The following is an 18,088-nucleotide window of genomic DNA, read 5'->3' as shown; positions in this document are numbered from 1 at the left end:
TTGAACAATCTGCTCCATTCCATGAGGGAGTTCTATTAACCTGAGCCGCGGTGGATCATTCTATGACCGGTGACGTGAACGGGAAGGAAGGAGCCCATCCTAAAAAAAAACGAATATTCTGCTCTGCTCGGTGATGTTGTCAACAAGGCAGCATGGTGCAACATCCAGAAACATAACATCTCTTTTCCATAAAATAAATGTTCGAATTTTCGAAATAATTTTAATTGGGAAGACGGGTAACGCGTTTTTATCAAAAGCAATCACTTTTGCATGTGACAACACCATACATAGCTGGAAAACTTCCCTCGTTAAATAACAAAAATAAAAACACCGATTCCTACTCATTACTCCACGCGCTTAAACTAGCCTAGGCTGCGTCACTTTTGTGGGTTAACTCTGGCCAGATCGAATCCCCTCACTCCAAAAAGGAACGCCCAACAACATCACTTTGACTGTTGCATTTAATTGATTTACGTCACAACCTATCTGAATACCGGAAGCCCCAAGTTTTTTTATCTGGGGAAAGGAACACTGTTCCATCATATGCTTGCGTGGGAGATGTAACAAGTGTGTGTAGTGCACCAGTACGACGCAGTGTCAAGTTTGGAATGAGTTTGTAGGATTTTTTGCAGGGGAAAAGGTTCCACATGCGACAGAAACAACAATATAAACAGTATAATTTCCTCAAGGGTGATTTCATCGAATCGCTGATCTTCGCAGGGGAGATAATGTGGGAGCAAGATGAATTCGAAAAACATTGGAAGAATGAATTTCCTGACGGAGAAGCACCTAAAATGGATTTAACCTCGGTGGAAGATGTCGAGACAGAGCTGGAGAAATGTAAATCGAATCTCAAAACGCTGCAGCAGGCGCTGTTGGAGGAGAAATTCAAGGTGATATATTTCCAGACCACCATTGCTCGACAGAAGAAAAGTTATGACAAGGTGATGTGGGAAGACGGTAAAGACAACTTGAATATTGAACCTTTATTATCAAGGACAGAAACGGAAAGAAAATCGCTGAGGACAAACGAAAAGCTAGATAGGGAAAGTATGAAAGTTCTTGGGAATGGAAGCATGAAACTGCAGACGCCAGGCAGCAAAGGCACCAAACCAGAGCCGCCGATCAGGATCAGTAGCAGGACAGGTAAACCTATACCCCCCGCGCCCCCGCGCAAGTCCAGCTTCCAGAAACATGTGAATACGATCTCACCAGAGCTCTCTCAAGCGGATGGAAACTGCATCGGCCGCATAGGGAAATTGAATTCCGTGACCGACAGCAACAGCATAGAGGCCAGTGACCACGAATACGAGGATGCGGAGCTCAATGAGAATTTCTTAAAGGGCAACCTGGTGACCCCCAAAACGACCGTCAGAGATAGCCAGAGGTCGAACACCCACCAGGACTCCCTGCGCCCTTTGCGCCACAGCAGGGACTTCGACTCCAGTGATGATGGGAGGTTGTCTCCTTCCTGCATTCCTGCGCCCTTCAGGGCATCCCGTACCGGTGGGTCCGGGCGCAGCACTCCAGACAGACGTAGTGATGGCAACTTGAGCTCCGACCATGAAGACTCCTCTTCAGGTAAGATATCTATTTGTTTGGCCACATCAGTTGAGGTTTACACAGCCCTTTATCATACATGTAAACCCGGAAAGAGCTATTTGTAAAGTCATTGTTTAATGCCATGGGCACCAATAAGACAATGATGAGAGAATGCTGTCGATGTATTGCACTGTATGGCAGCAACATTGTAAGAGAAAGAGATCGTGGCTGTGTAGTGTTGAAAAAGGTGTTAAATACTTTCCATCAGGTTCCACAATGGCAGGTAAAATCATATTCTACATCGAAGCTGTTTTACAGTTCACACATGACTAGGTGAGAGGAAGGAAAAGGTCCTGGAAACATCTGTCACTCATTTTGTGACACATCACTCTGCTGTCGTCTGTGTCATATGTATCTATATAGTTCTGTTCATGTATTTAGGGAAATATGTAGGAGTGGGACTTGAAATGGATGAGTGGCTCATTAGGGACAGTGGAGAGAGCAGAGCTTCCTCTTAACACTAATGACCTAGTGCCATATGTAACAGCCCAACCCGGGCTCGAACCAGGGACCCTTGCACACATCAACAACTGACACCCACGAAGCATCGTTACCCATCGCGCCACAAAAGCCGCGGCCCTTGCAACGCAAGGGGAAACCCTACTTCAAGTCTCAGAGCGAGTGAGGTCACTGATTGAAACGCTATTAGCGCGCACCACCGCTAACTAACTAGCCATTTCACATCGATTACGCATAGCGATGACAGTCTAAATGCCTGTGACACTCAGACAACATCAGCACTTAGCCTCTGGAAGTCGGGGTGCTGAGGGAATTGTTACAACCGATATAGCGGTCTGTAGCGAGGGCAAAAATATATTTGTTAGAACATTTACTTTTTTCACAAAAGTAGTGCAGCGGGCCATTACTAGGCCTGTGTTATCTGTAGCGAGGGCTACATTGTTAGGGAGGAGAGACATGTATCTTGTCAGTATATCCATAATCTTTGCTCCAGCTAAACTTGAAGAGGACAATAGGTCTAACTACTTACAAAAAGCATGTTTAAAAAAAATTGAAATGTTAGGTGCAGTGAAATGTGGTGTTCTGATGATGGTTTACAAAAGTAAGTAAGTATGACATGAAACCCAAACCGGCTGCGCGCGTGCGTCATCGTGCATAACTGTATTATGTCCCCCCACACCAAACGCAATCATGACACGCAGGTTAAAATATCAAAACAAACTCTGAACCAATTATATTAATTTGGGGACAGGTCGAAAAGCATTAAACATGTATGGCAATTTAGCTAGCTTGCTTGCTTGCTTGCACTTGCTAGCTAATTTGTCCTGTTTAGCTAGCTTGCTGTTGCTAGCTAATTTGTCCTGGGATATAAACATTGAGTTGTTATTTTACCTGAAATGCACAAGGTCCTCTACTCCACCAATTAATTCACACATAAAACGGTAAACTGAATCGTTTCTAGTCATTTCTCCTCCTTCCAGGCCTTTTCTTCTCTTGACTTGATATTGCGATTGGCAACTTCCATAAATTAGGTGCATTACCGCCACTGACCTTGTTCGTCTTTCAGTCACCCACGTGTGTATAACCAATGAGATGGCACGTGGGTACCTGCTTCTATAAACCAATGAGGAGATGGGAGAGGCAGGACTTGCAGCACGATCTGCGTCACAAATAGAACTGACTTCAATTTTAGCCCATGGCAACGCAGATGCTCGTTGACGTGCGGGAGCAGTGTGGGTGCAATTATTGAATAATATAGATTTCTAAATGTATTTTGCAACGCTCGCGCATGCGACGCGAGCGGTGTGGTCAGCCCGTTAGACTGAAAGATATGAGGTCATTTCGTCAAACTTGAGGCTCTCCATGCTTATTAGTTGTTCATTCAACATATTTGCTTCTACTTAACATTTTACATTCCCTGAGATCAACCATAAATGTTTCCTTGGCCAAATATTACCAGAGTTTTATAAAAAGGCCACACGTGGTCTCTCGTTTCTGCCTAGTCAAATTTTGCAGAGGCAAGAAGAGTTGGGTAGGTCTGCTTTGGTTCAGTCCGGAGTGCACGGAGCTTAACTCCGCCACTTCTTACAATGTTGCTCATTTAGTGAAGTTAGATCATAGCTGAATCAATGTCTTGGAAGATCACAATGATTAATTAGTATTTTACATATCATAACCAAAATATAATGGCATAGTATAACGTTACTCTTACACCAAAAACAGACATTTTAGGACATTTAACTCATGTGGCCAAAACTCAACAGTGGGGGTTCTGACAAATGTTTTTATTCATGTATGTTACAATGTCCCACAGAGTAAGTCATCATTATGTCCCGCTATTGGCTATTTTAAATGTGGTCGCCAGCCCCCCAATATTCTCTGTGGTATGTCAGTTGGTGGTAAATGGCTCGGAATGTGTCAGATGCAGACCTTTTCATTCAATGAGCTGTTGGAGTCAGTTGTGTTGTTGAGTGTGCTCAGCAGGAAACAGTTCTAAAAGAAAATTACAAATGAGTCATTCTGAGAGCAGGTTACCTCACAAGGCCTGTCTTTGTGTACACTAAGTGAAAGACTGAATGTGTTCCCAAAAGAAGGCATAAAGGTTGGCCAGTTAGAGATGAGTGTTTTCAAATTTGTACTGCATCTTGAGTGTACAAAACATTAGGAACACTTTCAGAACATCCTCAGAACCGCCTCAATTCGTCGGGGCATGGACTCTACAAGATGTCGAAAGTGTTCCACAGGGATGTTGGCCCATGTTGACTTCAATGTTTCCCACAGTTGTCAAGTTGGCTGGATGTCCTTTGGGTGGTGGACCATTCTTGATACACACAGGAAACTATTGCGCGTGAAAAATCCAACATTTCTTGACACTCAAACTGGTGTGCCTGGCACTTACTACCATACCCCGTTCAAAGGCACTTGCAGTGCATTCGGAAAGTTGTCAGAACCCTGGACCTTTTCCACATTTTTGTTACAGCATTATTCTAAAATTGATGACATTTTTTCCCGTCATTAATCTACACACTACCCCCCATAATGACAAGTCAAAAACAGGTTTTTATAAAAATATGCAAAATTATAAAAAATATCACATTTACACACAGTACCAGTCAAAAGTTTGGACACCTACTTATTCAAGGATTTTTCATTATTTTGACTATTTTCTATATTTTAGAAGGCATCAAAACTATGAAATAACACACATGGAATCATGTAGTACTAAAAAAGGTTTGGGCTGCAATCTGAGGTGCAGATAATTGCAGATTCCTGAGGCTGATAACTCGAATGAACTTCTCCTCTGCAGCAGAGGTAACTCTGGGTCTTCCTTTCCTGTGGCGGTCCTCATGAGAGCCAGTTTCATCATAGTGTTTGATAGTTTTTGCGACTGCACTTGAAGAAACATTCAACGTTCTTGAAATGTTCCGGATGGACTGTTTCTCTTTGCTTATTTGCGCTGTTCTTGCCATAATACGGACTTGGTCTTTTACCAAATAGAGTTATCTTCTGTATACCCCCCCTTCCTTGTCAAAACACAACTGATTGTCTCAAACGCATTAAGAAGGAAAGGAATTCCACAATTACATTTTTAACAATGCACACCTTTTAATTGAAATGCATTCCAGGTGACTACCTCATGAAGCTGCTTGAGAGAATGCCAAGAGTGTGCAAATCTGTCATCAAGACAAAGGGTGGCTACTTTGAAGAATCTAAAATTGATTTTGATTTGTTTTAACACTTTTTTGATTACTACATGATTCCATATGTGTTATTTCATAGTTTTGATGCCTTCACTATTATTCTACAATGTAGAAAATAGTAAAAATAAAGAAACCCCCTTGAATGAGTCGGTGTGTCCAAACTTTTGACTGCTACTATAAGTATTCAGACCTTTTACTCAATAATTTGTTGAAGCACCCTTTGGCAGTGATTACAGTCTTCTTGGGTATGACGCTACAAGGTTGGCACACCTGTATTTGGAGTTTCTTACGTCCTTCTCTGCAGATCCTCTCAAGCTCTGTCAGGTTGGATGGGGAGTGTCGCTGCACAGATATTTTTAGGCCTCTCCAGAGGTGTTCGATCGGGTTAAAGTCTGGGCTCAGGCTGTGCCACTCAAGGACATTTAGAGACTTGTCCCGAAGCCTCTCCTGCTTTGTCTTGCCTGTGTGTTTAGGGTTGTTGTCCTTTTGGAAGGTTCTCTCATCTCCACAGAGGAACTCTGGCGCTCTGTCAGAGTGACCATTGAGTTCTTGGTCACCTCCCTGTCCAAGGCCCTTCTCCCCCGATTGTTCAGTTTGGCCGAGTGGCCAGCTCAAGGAAGTGTCTATGTGGTTCCAAACTTCTTCAAATTTTAAGAATGATGGAGGCCACTGTGTTCTTGGGGACCTTCAATGCTGCAGAAATGTTTTGGTACCCTTCCCCAGATCTGTGCCTCGACACAATCCTCTCTCGGAGCTCTACGGACAATTCCTTCGACCTCATGGCTTGGTTTTTGCTCTGACATCCGTTGTCAACTGTGGGTCCTTTATATAGACAGGTGTGTGCCTTTCCAAATCATGTCCAATCACTTGAATTTACCACAGGTGGACTCCAATCAAATTGTAGAAACGAGCTCAGTTTCGAGTCTTATAGCAAAGGGTCTGAATACTTATGTAAATAAGGTATTTCAGTTTTATATTTTTAATACATTTGCAAACATTTCTAAAAACCTGTTTTCGCTTAGTTATTATGGGGTATTGTGTGGATTGAGGAACAAAATGTATTTAATACATTTTATTATAAGGCTGTAACGTAACAAAATGTGCAAAAAGTGAAGGGGTCTGAATGCTTTCCGAATGCACTGTATGTCATGGTGCAATAATGTTTTGTATTTGTATCTATTATGGCTCCCCATTAGCTGCTGCCAAGGCAATTTTTAGGATGAACTTATTCCTTGCTACCCATTCCGAAACTAACTGCAGCTCTATAAGTGTTGTCATTTGTCGCTGTAGTAGCTGACGTGTACAGTGTTGAGTCATCCGCATACATAGACACACTGGCCTTACTCAAAGCCAGTGGCATGTTGTTAGTAAAGATATACAAAATCAAGGAGCCTAAACAGAGACCCTGGGGAATTCCTGATTCTACCTGGATTGTTTGAGGCTTCCATTAAAGAACACCCTCTGTGTTCTGTTAGACAAGTAACTCTTTATCCACATTATAGCAGTGGGTGTAAAGCCATAACACAAGTGTTTCCAGCAGCAGACTATGATAATGTCAAAAGCTGCACTGAAGTCTAACAAGACACACCACAATCTTTTTATCATACATTTCTCTCAGCCAATCATCAGTCATTTGTGTAAGTGCTCTGCTTGTTGAGTGTCCTTGCCTATAAGCGTGCTGAAAGTCTGTCAATTTGTTTACTGTGAAATAGCATTGTATCTGGTCAAACACAATTTTCCCCAGAAGTGTACTAAGGGTTGGTAACAGGCTGTTTGGTCGGCTTTACTATTCTTGGGTAGCGGAATGACTTTAGCTTCCCTCCAGGCCTGAGGGCACACACTTTCTAGTAAGCTGAAATTGAAGATCTGGCAAATAGGAGTGGCAACATCATCCACTATTATCCTCAGTAATTTTCCATCCAGAATGTCAGACCCTGGTGGATTGTCATTGTTGATCGACATCAATCATTTCCTCACCTCTTCCACACTGACTTTATGGAATTCAATGATTTGAATGATGTTTGAATGATGTCTGTGAGTATAACAGAACTTATTTGGCAGGCGAAACCCCGAGGACAAACCAACCAGGATTTTGTTTTTGAGGTCAGTCTCTTTTCGATGGGTTTTCTTTGGGAACCTAGATTTCTAAGGCAGTTGCTTGCAGTTCCTATCGCTTCCACTGGATGTTAAGTCTTTAGAAATTGGTTGACGTTTTTCCTTTGTGTAATGAAGAAGTACGGCTGTTCAGAACGATGCTCGAGGGAAGTGTACTGTTTTGATAGAGGCACGTGACCAGAAAGCACGCTCCACATTGTTTTCCTCTGGTATTGAACGCAGTTTATCCCGTCTTAAATTTTAACGATTATTTACGTTAACCTGTTAGGGCTAGGGGGCAGTATTTACACGGCCGGATAAAAAACGTACCCGATTTAATCTGGTTACTACTCCTACCGAGTAACTAGAATATGCATATAATTATTGGCTTTGGATAGAAAACACCCTAAAGTTTCTAAAACTGTTTGAATGGTGTCTGTGAGTATAACAGAACTCATATGGCAGGCAAAAACCTGAGAAGATTCCAAACAGGAAGTACCCTCTCTGACCATTCCTTGAGCTTCTTGCCTCTGTTTATTGAAGACTGAGGATCTTTGCTGTAACGTGACACTTCCTACGGCTCCCATAGGCTCTCAGAAGGCGGGAAAAAGCTGAATGATGTGATTCCAGCCCCAGGCTGAAACACATTAGCGCGTTTGGATAGTGGCCGATCAGAGGGCCATCAGACTAAGGCTCGTGCACGAGGGGATCCCATGCTTTTACTTTCTCTCTCGTTGAATGTAAACAGGCTTTGCCGGTCGGCATATTATCGCTTTTTTACGAGAAAAATGGCATAAAAATTGATTTTAAACAGCGGTTGACATGCTTCGAAGTACGGTAATGGAATATTTAGAATTTTTTTGTCACGAAATGCGTCGTGCTCGTCACCCTTCTTTACCATTCAGATAGTGTCTTGAATGCACAAACAAAACAGAGGATATTTGAACATAACTATGGATTATTTGGGACCAAACCAACATTTGTTATTGAAGTAGAAGTCCTGGGAGTGCATTCTGACGAAGAACAGCAAAGGTAATAATATTTTTCTTATAGTAAATCTGACTTTGGTGAGTGCTAAACTTGCTGGGTGTCTAAATAGCTAGCCCTGTGATGCCGGGCTATCTACTTAGAATATTGCAAAATGTGCTTTCACCAAAAAGCTATTTTAAAATCGGACATATCGAGTGCATAGAGGAGTTCTGTATCTATAATTCTTAAAATAATTGTTATGCTTTTTGTAAACGTTTATCGTGAGTAATTTAGTAAATTGTTAGTAAATTCACCGGAAGTTTGCGGGGGGTATGCTAGTTCTGAACGTCACATGCTAATGTAAAAAGCTGGTTTTTGATATAAATATGAACTTGATTGAACAAAACATGCATGTATTGTATAACATAATGTCCTAAGATTGTCATCTGATGAAGATCATCAAAGGTTAGTGCTGCATTTAGCTGTCTTCTGGGTTTTTGTGACATTATATGCTTGCTTGAAAAATGGGTGTCTGATTATTTCTGGCTGGGTACTCTGCTGACATAATCTAATGTTTTGCTTTCGTTGTAAAGCCTTTTTTAAATCGGACAGTGTGGTTAGATTAACGAGAGTCTTGTCTTTAAAATGCTGTAAAATAGTCATATGTTTGAGAAATTGAAGTAATAGCATTTCTAAGGTATTTGAATAACGCGCCACAGGATTCCACTGGCTGTTACGTAGGTGGGACGATTTCGTCCCGCCAACCCTAGAGAGGTTAAAAAATACCTAAAGTTGTTTTAGGAAAGTTGTTTGAAATGTTTGCACAAAGATTACAGGTAACTTATGAGATAATTTGTAGTCATGTGGCGCGAGTTGGAACCGGTGTTTTTCTGGATGAAACGCGCCAAATAAATGGACATTTTGGATATATAATGACGGAATTAATCGAACAAAAGGACCATTTGTGATGGTTATGGGACACATTGGAGTGCCAACAGAAGACCTTCAAAGGGAATGCATGTATTATGTCATTTCTGACTCTTGTGATGTGCCTGGCGGGTTGAATTCTGTTTGTTTGTTTGTTTGGGGTGCTGTCCTCAGATAATAGCATGATTTTGCTTTTGCCGTAAAGCCTTTTTGAAATCGGACACTGTGGTTGGATTAACAAGAAGTTTATCTCTAAAATGGTGTATAATACTTGTATGTTTGAGGAATTTTAATTATGAGATTTCTGTTGTTTGAATTTGGCGCCCTGCAATATCACTGACTGTTGTCGAGGTGGGACGCTAGCGTCCCACATATCCCAGAAGTTAATGGGTGCGTGCTTATTAGTAACTGGAATAAGCAATTTCATAAATGTCAAGTGTAGCATCTGGTTGCTCCTCATTTACACACCATAGACCAGCAAATATTCTTTACATCAACATATGAATCACCTCAAAACTTGTTGTATGACCTCTTATACACTATATTATGTATTATCTTGTGATCACTACATCCTATGGATTTGGATACTGCTTTAGAGCAGATTTCTGCAGCATTAGTAAAGATGTGATCAAGACATGTCGATGATTTCATTCCTGTGCTGTTTGTAAATAGCCTGGTAGGTTGACTGACGTCCTGAACCAGGTTGCAGGCACTGGTTACAGTTTGAAGCTTTTTCTTGAGTGGGCAGCTTGATGAGAGCCAGTCAATATTTAAATCACCCAGAAAATATACTTCTCTTTTGATATCACATACATTATCAAACATTATTTCACACATTATCCAGATACTGACTTTTAGCACTTGGTCTATAGCAGCTTCCCACAAGAATGGGCTTTAGGTGAGGCAGATGAACCTGGGATGCTGGCCTTCTAGGCAGAGTTGTAAAGAAAAAGCCATAGCTCAGACTGGCCAATAAAAATACAAGATTAAGATGGGCAAAAGAACACGAACACTGGACAGAAGAACTCTGCCTAGAAGGCCAGCATCCCGGAGTCGCCTCTTCACTGTTGCCGTTGAGACTTGTGATTTTCAGGTTCGATTTAATGATGCTGCCAGTTGCAGACTTGTGAGGCGTCTGTTTCTCAAACTACACACTAATGTACTTGTCCTCTTGCTCAGTTGCGCACTGGGGCTTCCCACTCTTTCTATTCTGGTTAGAGCCAGTTTGCGCTGTTCGGTGAAGGGAGCAGTACACAGCGTTGTACAAGATCTTCAGTTTCTTGGCAATTTCTCGCATGTAATAACCCACAAATGCTGATGAAGGCCAGTTTTATTGCTTCTTTAATCAGACAACAGTTTTCAGCTGTGCTAACATAATTGGAAAAGGGTTTTCTAATGATCAATTAGCCTTTTTAAAATGATCAACTTTGATTTGCTAACACAACATGCCATTGGAACACCGGAGTGATGGTTGCTAATAATGGGCCTATGTAGATATTCCATTAAAAATCTGCCGTTTCCAGCTACAATAGTCATTTACAACAGTAACCTCTCTGGGCTAGGTGGGACGCTTGCGCTTGCGTCCCACCTACTCAACAGCCAGTTGAATCCCGTGGCGTGTTATTCAAATACCTTAGAAATGCTATTACTTCAATTTCTCAAACATATGACTATTTTACAGCATTTTAAAGACAAGACTCTCGTTAATCTAACCACACTGTCCAATTTCAAAAAGGCTTTACAACGAAAGCAAAACATTCGATTATGTCAGCAGAGTACCCAGCCAGAAATAATCAGACACCCATTTTTCAAGCTAGCATAATAATGTCACAAAAACCCAGAAGACAGCTAAATGCAGCACTAACCTTTGATGATCTTCATCAGATGACAATCTTAGGACATTATGTTATACAATACATGCATGTCTGTTCAATCAAGTTCATATTTATATCAAAAACCAGCTTTTTACATTAGCGGGTGACTAGCATGTGACTAGCATTCCCACCGAACACTTCCGGTGAATTTACTAAATTACTCACGATAAACGTTCACAAAAAACATAACAGCTATTTTAAGAATTATAGATACAGAACTCCTCTATGCACTCGATATGTCCGATTTTAAAATAGCTTTTCGGTGAAAGCACATTTTGCAATATTCTAAGTAGATAGCCCGGCATCACAGGGCTAGCTATTTAGACACCCAGCAAGTTTAGCACTCACCAAAGTCAGATTTACTATAAGAAAAATGTTATTACCTTTGCTGTCTTCGTCAGAATGCACTCCCAGGACTTCTACTTCAATAACAAATGTTGGTTTGGTCCCAAATAATCCATTGTTATATCCAAATAGCGGCGTTTTGTTCGTGCGTTCAAGACACTATCCGAAAGGGTAAATAAGGGTGACGAGCACGACGCATTTCGTGACAAAAAATGTCTAAATATTCCATTACCGTACTTCGAAGCATGTCAACCGCTGTTTAAAATCAATTTTTATGCCATTTTTCTCGTAAAAAAGCGATAATATTCTGACCGGGAAATCGCTTTTTTATTACAAAGAGTGAAAGTAAAAGCATGCTATCCCCTCATGCACGAGCCTCAGTCTGATGGCCCTCTGATAGAGCACTTGCCAAACGCGCTAGTGTGTTTCAGCCTGGGCCTTGAATTACGTCATTCAGCTTTTTCCCGGGTTCTGAGAGCCTATGGGAGCCGTAGGAAGTGTCACGTCATGCCAGAGATCCCCTGTTTTTGTTAGAGATGATCAAGGAGGGCAAGAAATGGTCAGACAGGCCACTTCCTGTACAGAATCTTCTCAGGTTTTGGCCTGCCAAATGAGTTATGTTATACTCACAGACACCATTCAAACAGTTTTAGAAACTTTAGGGTGTTTTCTATCCAAAGCCAATAATTATATGCATATTCTAGTTACTGGGCAGGAGTAGTAACCAGATTAAATCGGGTACGTTTTTTATCCGGCCGTGCAAATACTGCCCCCTAGCCCTAACAGGTTAACAATGTCTACATAGTATTTCTGATCAATTTGATGTTATTTTAAATGGACAAAAATGTGCTTTTCTTTGAAAAACAAGGACATTTCTAATTGACCCCAAACGTTTGAACGGTAGTGTATTTCTACTCTATCTACCAAACAACTGACAAGGCATTCTGTTTTGGTTAGCCTAATGCTATTAGAACTGGGTTAAACTGAACAACATGGCTGCTGTACTTCTCACACGTGTTCCTTTGGAAGAGTGAACAAACCTGTGTTTGTTACGTTGCTGGAGATTCCTTTTATATCATGTTCATAAGACAAACTGTATTTTTCCCCTCCTTTTCCACGTCTCCCTCCTCTCAGAAATGCAGGGCCTGTCGAGGCCCATCCTGCTCTGCCTGTCTGCTCACAAAACAGCCAGCTCTAACTCAGGTGCGTGCGTGCCAGCGTGCGTGCCTGCCCACCCATGGAATATTTTAGTATACTTAGGGGCAATTCCTCTGTAACAGAGTGATGCTAAGACTATTTTTTTTTTTACTTTAAAATGTATGCCAAACAAAAACCAATGATTGCAAAACAATGCATACAATACATTGCGAAGATAAACAATTTATATAAGCCTTACAACTCTCTGCACAAGGACAACTTATAAAGCTGCATTATGTAACTTTTTGGGGTGACCTGACAAAATTCACGTAGATCTTAGTTATAGATCTCGTTGAAATCATGTCTATGAAGCGGTCAATTTGTTCTATGTGCGCTATTTCTATGCTTCCTGTGTTTAAGTTTAGTTCTTGCGTCTTTTACTTTCGGTTTTGTACACCAGCTGAAAATAATATTTTTGGTTATGGAAAATATGTTACAGCGGTTTAGATTTTACAATGATTCTCTACACTATACTTGCTTGATTTTTCACATAAACTGAAATTCCTAGCTCCGCCAGGAAATGGCGGAGCTATTTCTGCATAGTGCACCCTCAACAATTTCCACTGAAAATTTGGCAAAAACTAATTTATTTGAAGAACAGTGCAGATGCAAAGTTTGGTAACAGAATGACGGCACAAGCAGCACAAACCACGTCTGCAAATTTTCTGAGGAAATTGTTAAAAGTAGTCCTTGTGCATGGAGATGTGTGGTTTGTTTAACTTTGCAATCATTGATTTCAGTTTGACAGGTTTTAAAGTGAAAAATCTGGGTCTCCTTAACACTCTGTTACCATGGAATTGCCCTTAGCCTACACGTGCACTGTATTTCTGTAGGTTTTGTCTTTGGCATCATTAAACTGAAGACTTATTTTTAGTTTATCAAATCAATTCTCTGTAATTATTATTACTGGGTTAACTAATCAGGTAGATGTAATTAACTAGGAAGTCGGGGCACCAAGGAAAATATTCAGATTACAAAGTTATAATTTTCCTAATATAACTTTCAGATATTTTAATATCTGATCAATTAGTCTTCTAATTAATGAATTATTCTTTACCTCACGTTAGTCTCATTCCAAACGTCGTAAATTGTTGGTTATCTGTACGAACCCAGTCTTCACTATGAGTCATCCAGACATCAATTGTCTTAAATAATTGATTTATTAACTAAATAATCACAGAAATGCATAAACAAACAGTAGATATAGTTACAAGGAAATGATAGCAGAGTTTCCCTAGTGGGATAAACCGGTATCGCGGCTTGGTGGACAAAAGGGAAGTGGGGGTCGACTGAGATAAGACACCACAAAGTTGATAATTATAACAATTGAATTGCTAATCCTTTGCACATGAACGCTCACTCATTCGGGAATAATTGCAATCAATATATATATTTACGCTCAGTGTGTCGTCGTGATCTCTGTTGGAAAGTTTGTTTCTGTTGGAGAGTTTGTCCACCCTCTCTTTCTCTCTGCCATGGTTAGAATGGATAGTTCAGCTTAACATTCAGCAATGTTATAGAATAATGTTTCGGCGGTTGTCGGTCTTCGCGTTCAATGATAGCGAATTCCTAGCTGCAGACTAGTAATTAGTATCAAAGATTTGTTCTTATTCTGTCGGTTCGATAATCTGAGTTTAACCACGTGGTATGGTTAAGAATTCAGCAATGGGCTCAAAACCAAGCCCTTTTGTAATTGATGTAAGCTTCGTCTCTACTCAAACCTTAGCCCTCTCGTAATTGAGAGAAGCATGGTCTGAAGATAAATTCCCAAGGTGGGGGTTGTATTCGGAAGAGCAGAAAGTGGCTGTCCCACGACACCAGATCAATGACTGTGCTCATGGGGCGGGCCTATGATTTAGTTAAACTCCAAAGGGAATTGGAGTTTCCTTCATTAAACAGTTTAAAGTCACATTACATCATTTCACAAATAGTTTAATCTTTACCTATTCATTTTATACAACAATTAGATGCAAGCCTCACAACTGAGACACTTGTATAAACAGGGTTATGGTAATGTAGTCCTTTATTATGGTAATGTTCTGTATTGTCTCATGAGTTTCACAAAATTGTACCAATTAGACCAGTTCGTAGCTGGCTACTTCATCGACTGTTCATACATTCCCCAGAACATGAATCTTGTTCAGTCCTCAAGTTCTGTGAGGTGGAAGAAGTTACCTTTATTCTCCCTATGAAAACTCACTCTCTCTCTACTGTCTGGCCATGAGGAAGAATCTCCTCCAGGAATGTACGACCTGAGATAACAGCAGCCTGGGTGTAAGAGAGAGAGGGAGAGAGAGGGGGATGGTGCAGAGAGAGGGGGATGGTGCTCGCTGTACCCAAAGAGGGCAACGTCATGACAGTTTGTGTGTACACACTTTGTACAGTATGTGTGTTGGAGCAGGGATCCTCAATGTGATTGTGTGTTAGGGTGGACGATATGAACTACAATTCATATCACAATATTTTCCACTGTCCGGACGATAACAATATAATATCACAATGTACTGTACAATATTTTTTTATTATGAGCCCTTCAAAGTTAATAAATGACAGAATATTTATTTTAACCTTATAGAAACAGCAAGTGGGCATCGCAATTTTTAAAAATTTAATTATATTTTTTTACTTCTGTGGTAAACCTGTGCAAGCATGAAATATAAACAAAGGTATATGAGTTAAATAAATGTGCAGTAAAATTAAAGTAATCAGGATGTAAAGAAAATTAAAACATTTATTTTTAACTTTTTACTGCCTAATATAAGAAGTGCAGTCTTTTTTTCAGCTTAACTCCGGTCATTATGGATTCAAGTTGTAAACCTTTTCAAACTAACTTTTTCAAGCATTAATCAGACAGTCTGTATGTTTCTCAGTTCACCATGCAACAATTCACCTCCCTCTTCACAGGTTCTGTGACAGGAACAGCAGCCTATTGACAGTTTCTGGCTTAAAGTTGCCCTGTGGCATGTGACCACGTTGCCCCCAGTGCTAAATGCTCTCTGAGGGAGAACTTGTGGCAGGGATGCAGAAGTATTTCTTTGTCAGACAACTCACCTGAGGTTTGTTTTGGACACTCCTCTCTGAAAAATAAAAAGGTGAAAAATAATGACACATGCATCACAATTATTCAATAGAAATAACGTTGCATCTGCTGTAATTGCAACAATTTACAGCATGGACACTGTACATGATTACCCATTTAATCCATCTATAGATTTACATACAACTGTTGTGAGTAAGAGCTTTAGAAAATGGGATAATTTATTGAGTAGGCTATTTATTATTGAATGAGAGAGGGATAGATTCATATATTGAAACCATAGGCTAATGTATCAATTCTAAATAAAAGCAATGTAATCCATGTAATGTTTGGATATTGCACACATTTACAAATATTATAGATTTGCATAGCTGTATATATTGGGCTTAACGTATAAGAACGATCAGGCAGTGTAGTCAGCTATAACCTTAGACGGAGATAAGGAATGCAATAGTTATTCTGCATTTTAAGTTGTTTTTAAGTTAGGTTATTTTTCTACCTAGCTCTGTTTTGGATGTTGAAACTTAACAATAGCAATGTGTAGCCTGTGTCCGAAACACCCTAGTCTTGTCCATTTTGTTCAGCTCCAATGCTTTGACTATGTTCGATCCACTGTCGGTAGTCATACATACTTGACACAACTCTTTCAAGCCCCAGGATGAAAGTGCCTCCCTCATCCCAACTGCAGTTATTTCTCCCTTGTGGTCGTCTGGGAAACGAGGTCTAGAGGCATTTGCTTTGCAGCATCCAGTTGTCGTCAATGTAATGAATCGTGAGGCTAATGTATGGCTCTGTGGTCCGGCTTGACCATAAGTTGGCAGTGATAGAGAAGAATGCAGCGTTATGGATTTTGTTGGCAACTCTCTCTAGACATTTTGTGTAGAGTTCTGGCAGACATGTTTTGCTGAAGTATTTAGACCCAAAATACGAGATCCCAAGGTGTAGAGGTCAAATCAACTTTCTGAAACCGTCTTTCTCCACAGTTTGAATTGATTCCATGTCTTTCGCTATGTGATACATTACTGCACTCTTTATCTCATTCCACTTGTTACTCTTCTTGTTATAGGGAGTACCACTAATGAATGATGCCTTGAGTTGTTACTCTTCTTGTTATAGGGAGTACCACTAATGAATGATGCCTTGAGTTGTTACTCTTCTTGTCATAGGGAGTACCACTAATGAATGATGCCTTGAGTTGTTACTCTTCTTGTCATAGGGAGTACCACTAATGAATGATGCCTTGAGTTGTTACTCTTCTTGTCATAGGGAGTACCACTAATGAATGATGCCTTGAGTTGTTACTCTTCTTGTTATAGGGAGTACCACTAATGAATGATGCCTTGAGTTGTTACTCTTCTTGTTATAGGGAGTACCACTAATGAATGATGCCTTGAGTTGTTACTCTTCTTGTCATAGGGAGTACCACTAATGAATGATGCCTTGAGTTGTTACTCTTCTTGTCATAGGGAGTACCACTAATGAATGATGCCTTGAGTTGTTACTCTTCTTGTCATAGGGAGTACCACTAATGAATGATGCCTTGAGTTGTTACTCTTCTTGTCATAGGGAGTACCACTAATGAATGATGCCTTGAGTTGTTACTCTTCTTGTCATAGGGAGTACCACTAATGAATGATGCCTTGAGTGATAGCTGAGTGCGGGTCTGGCTTGAAGATGTCTTGGGACTTGCTCCACTGCTCCGGGGGTTTGTTGCACGCATTCTGGTAGATTCTTCATATTCTCGCACATGCAGGGTTTTCAGGCGGTGACAAAGATTGCTGGTGTTTCCACCTTTGGCTAGCACAATGCGTCGACACAACTTAAACAGTACTGTTTGTTGGTCGAGGTCTTAAAGCCAAACCAGTTTCCAACTAATTCTTTGTCATCCTGCAAATTTTTTTATTTTAAATTTAACCTTTTAACTAGGCAAGTCAGTTAAGAACAAATTCTTATTTACAATGACCACCTACCGAGGAACAGTGGGTTAACTGCCTTGTTCAGGGGCAGAATGACAGATTCTTTTTTACCTTGTTAGCTTGGGGATTCGATCCGGCAACCTTTCGGTTACTAGCCCAATGCAAATCACCCTCAATAGTGTTATTTTACTTGTTTTCAGTCGTCCTCAATGCTTGATTTTTGGACACTTTTGCTAATTAAAGGAGTTTACTTCACTAAATGTTGTCTTACTCTGCAGTTACGCATGCTTGTTTGTTGTATGTTTTTAGTGAAAGAGAAACATTCTGAACTCGCCCACTAGGCTGTATCACTCGACTGAAATTTTGAACAGAACAAAAACACCTTATTTCATACATTTGATTAATTTATCATGATATGGCAAAATCCATATCATGGCACAACATCATACCGGTATACTGCCCACCCCC

At 40.5% G+C, this 18,088-nt stretch overlaps 1 protein-coding gene across 5 annotated transcripts in view; it reads left to right on the top strand.

Moving 5' to 3' along the window:
• The first annotated feature begins 512 nt into the window (after window positions 1-512).
• The window catches only part of abr (ABR activator of RhoGEF and GTPase), a 233,895-nt gene continuing 216,319 nt past the window's right edge, over window positions 513-18,088 (top strand). For 4 of the 5 annotated variants that reach the window (XM_029700420.1, XM_029700422.1, XM_029700423.1 and 1 more), the window contains exons 1-2: window positions 513-1,581; window positions 12,605-12,673. In XM_029700420.1, coding sequence (XP_029556280.1) covers window positions 648-1,581; window positions 12,605-12,673 — 1,003 coding nt within the window. In that variant the 5' untranslated portion in view covers window positions 513-647. The remainder of the gene's footprint in view (window positions 1,582-12,604; window positions 12,674-18,088) is intronic. The other variant, XM_029700424.1, reaches the window with a different exon arrangement.

The sequence above is a fragment of the Salmo trutta genome, chromosome 19, assembly GCF_901001165.1.
Source record: "Salmo trutta chromosome 19, fSalTru1.1, whole genome shotgun sequence".
Taxonomy (NCBI): domain Eukaryota; kingdom Metazoa; phylum Chordata; class Actinopteri; order Salmoniformes; family Salmonidae; genus Salmo; species Salmo trutta.
This window is presented reverse-complemented; position numbering and strand designations above follow the sequence as displayed.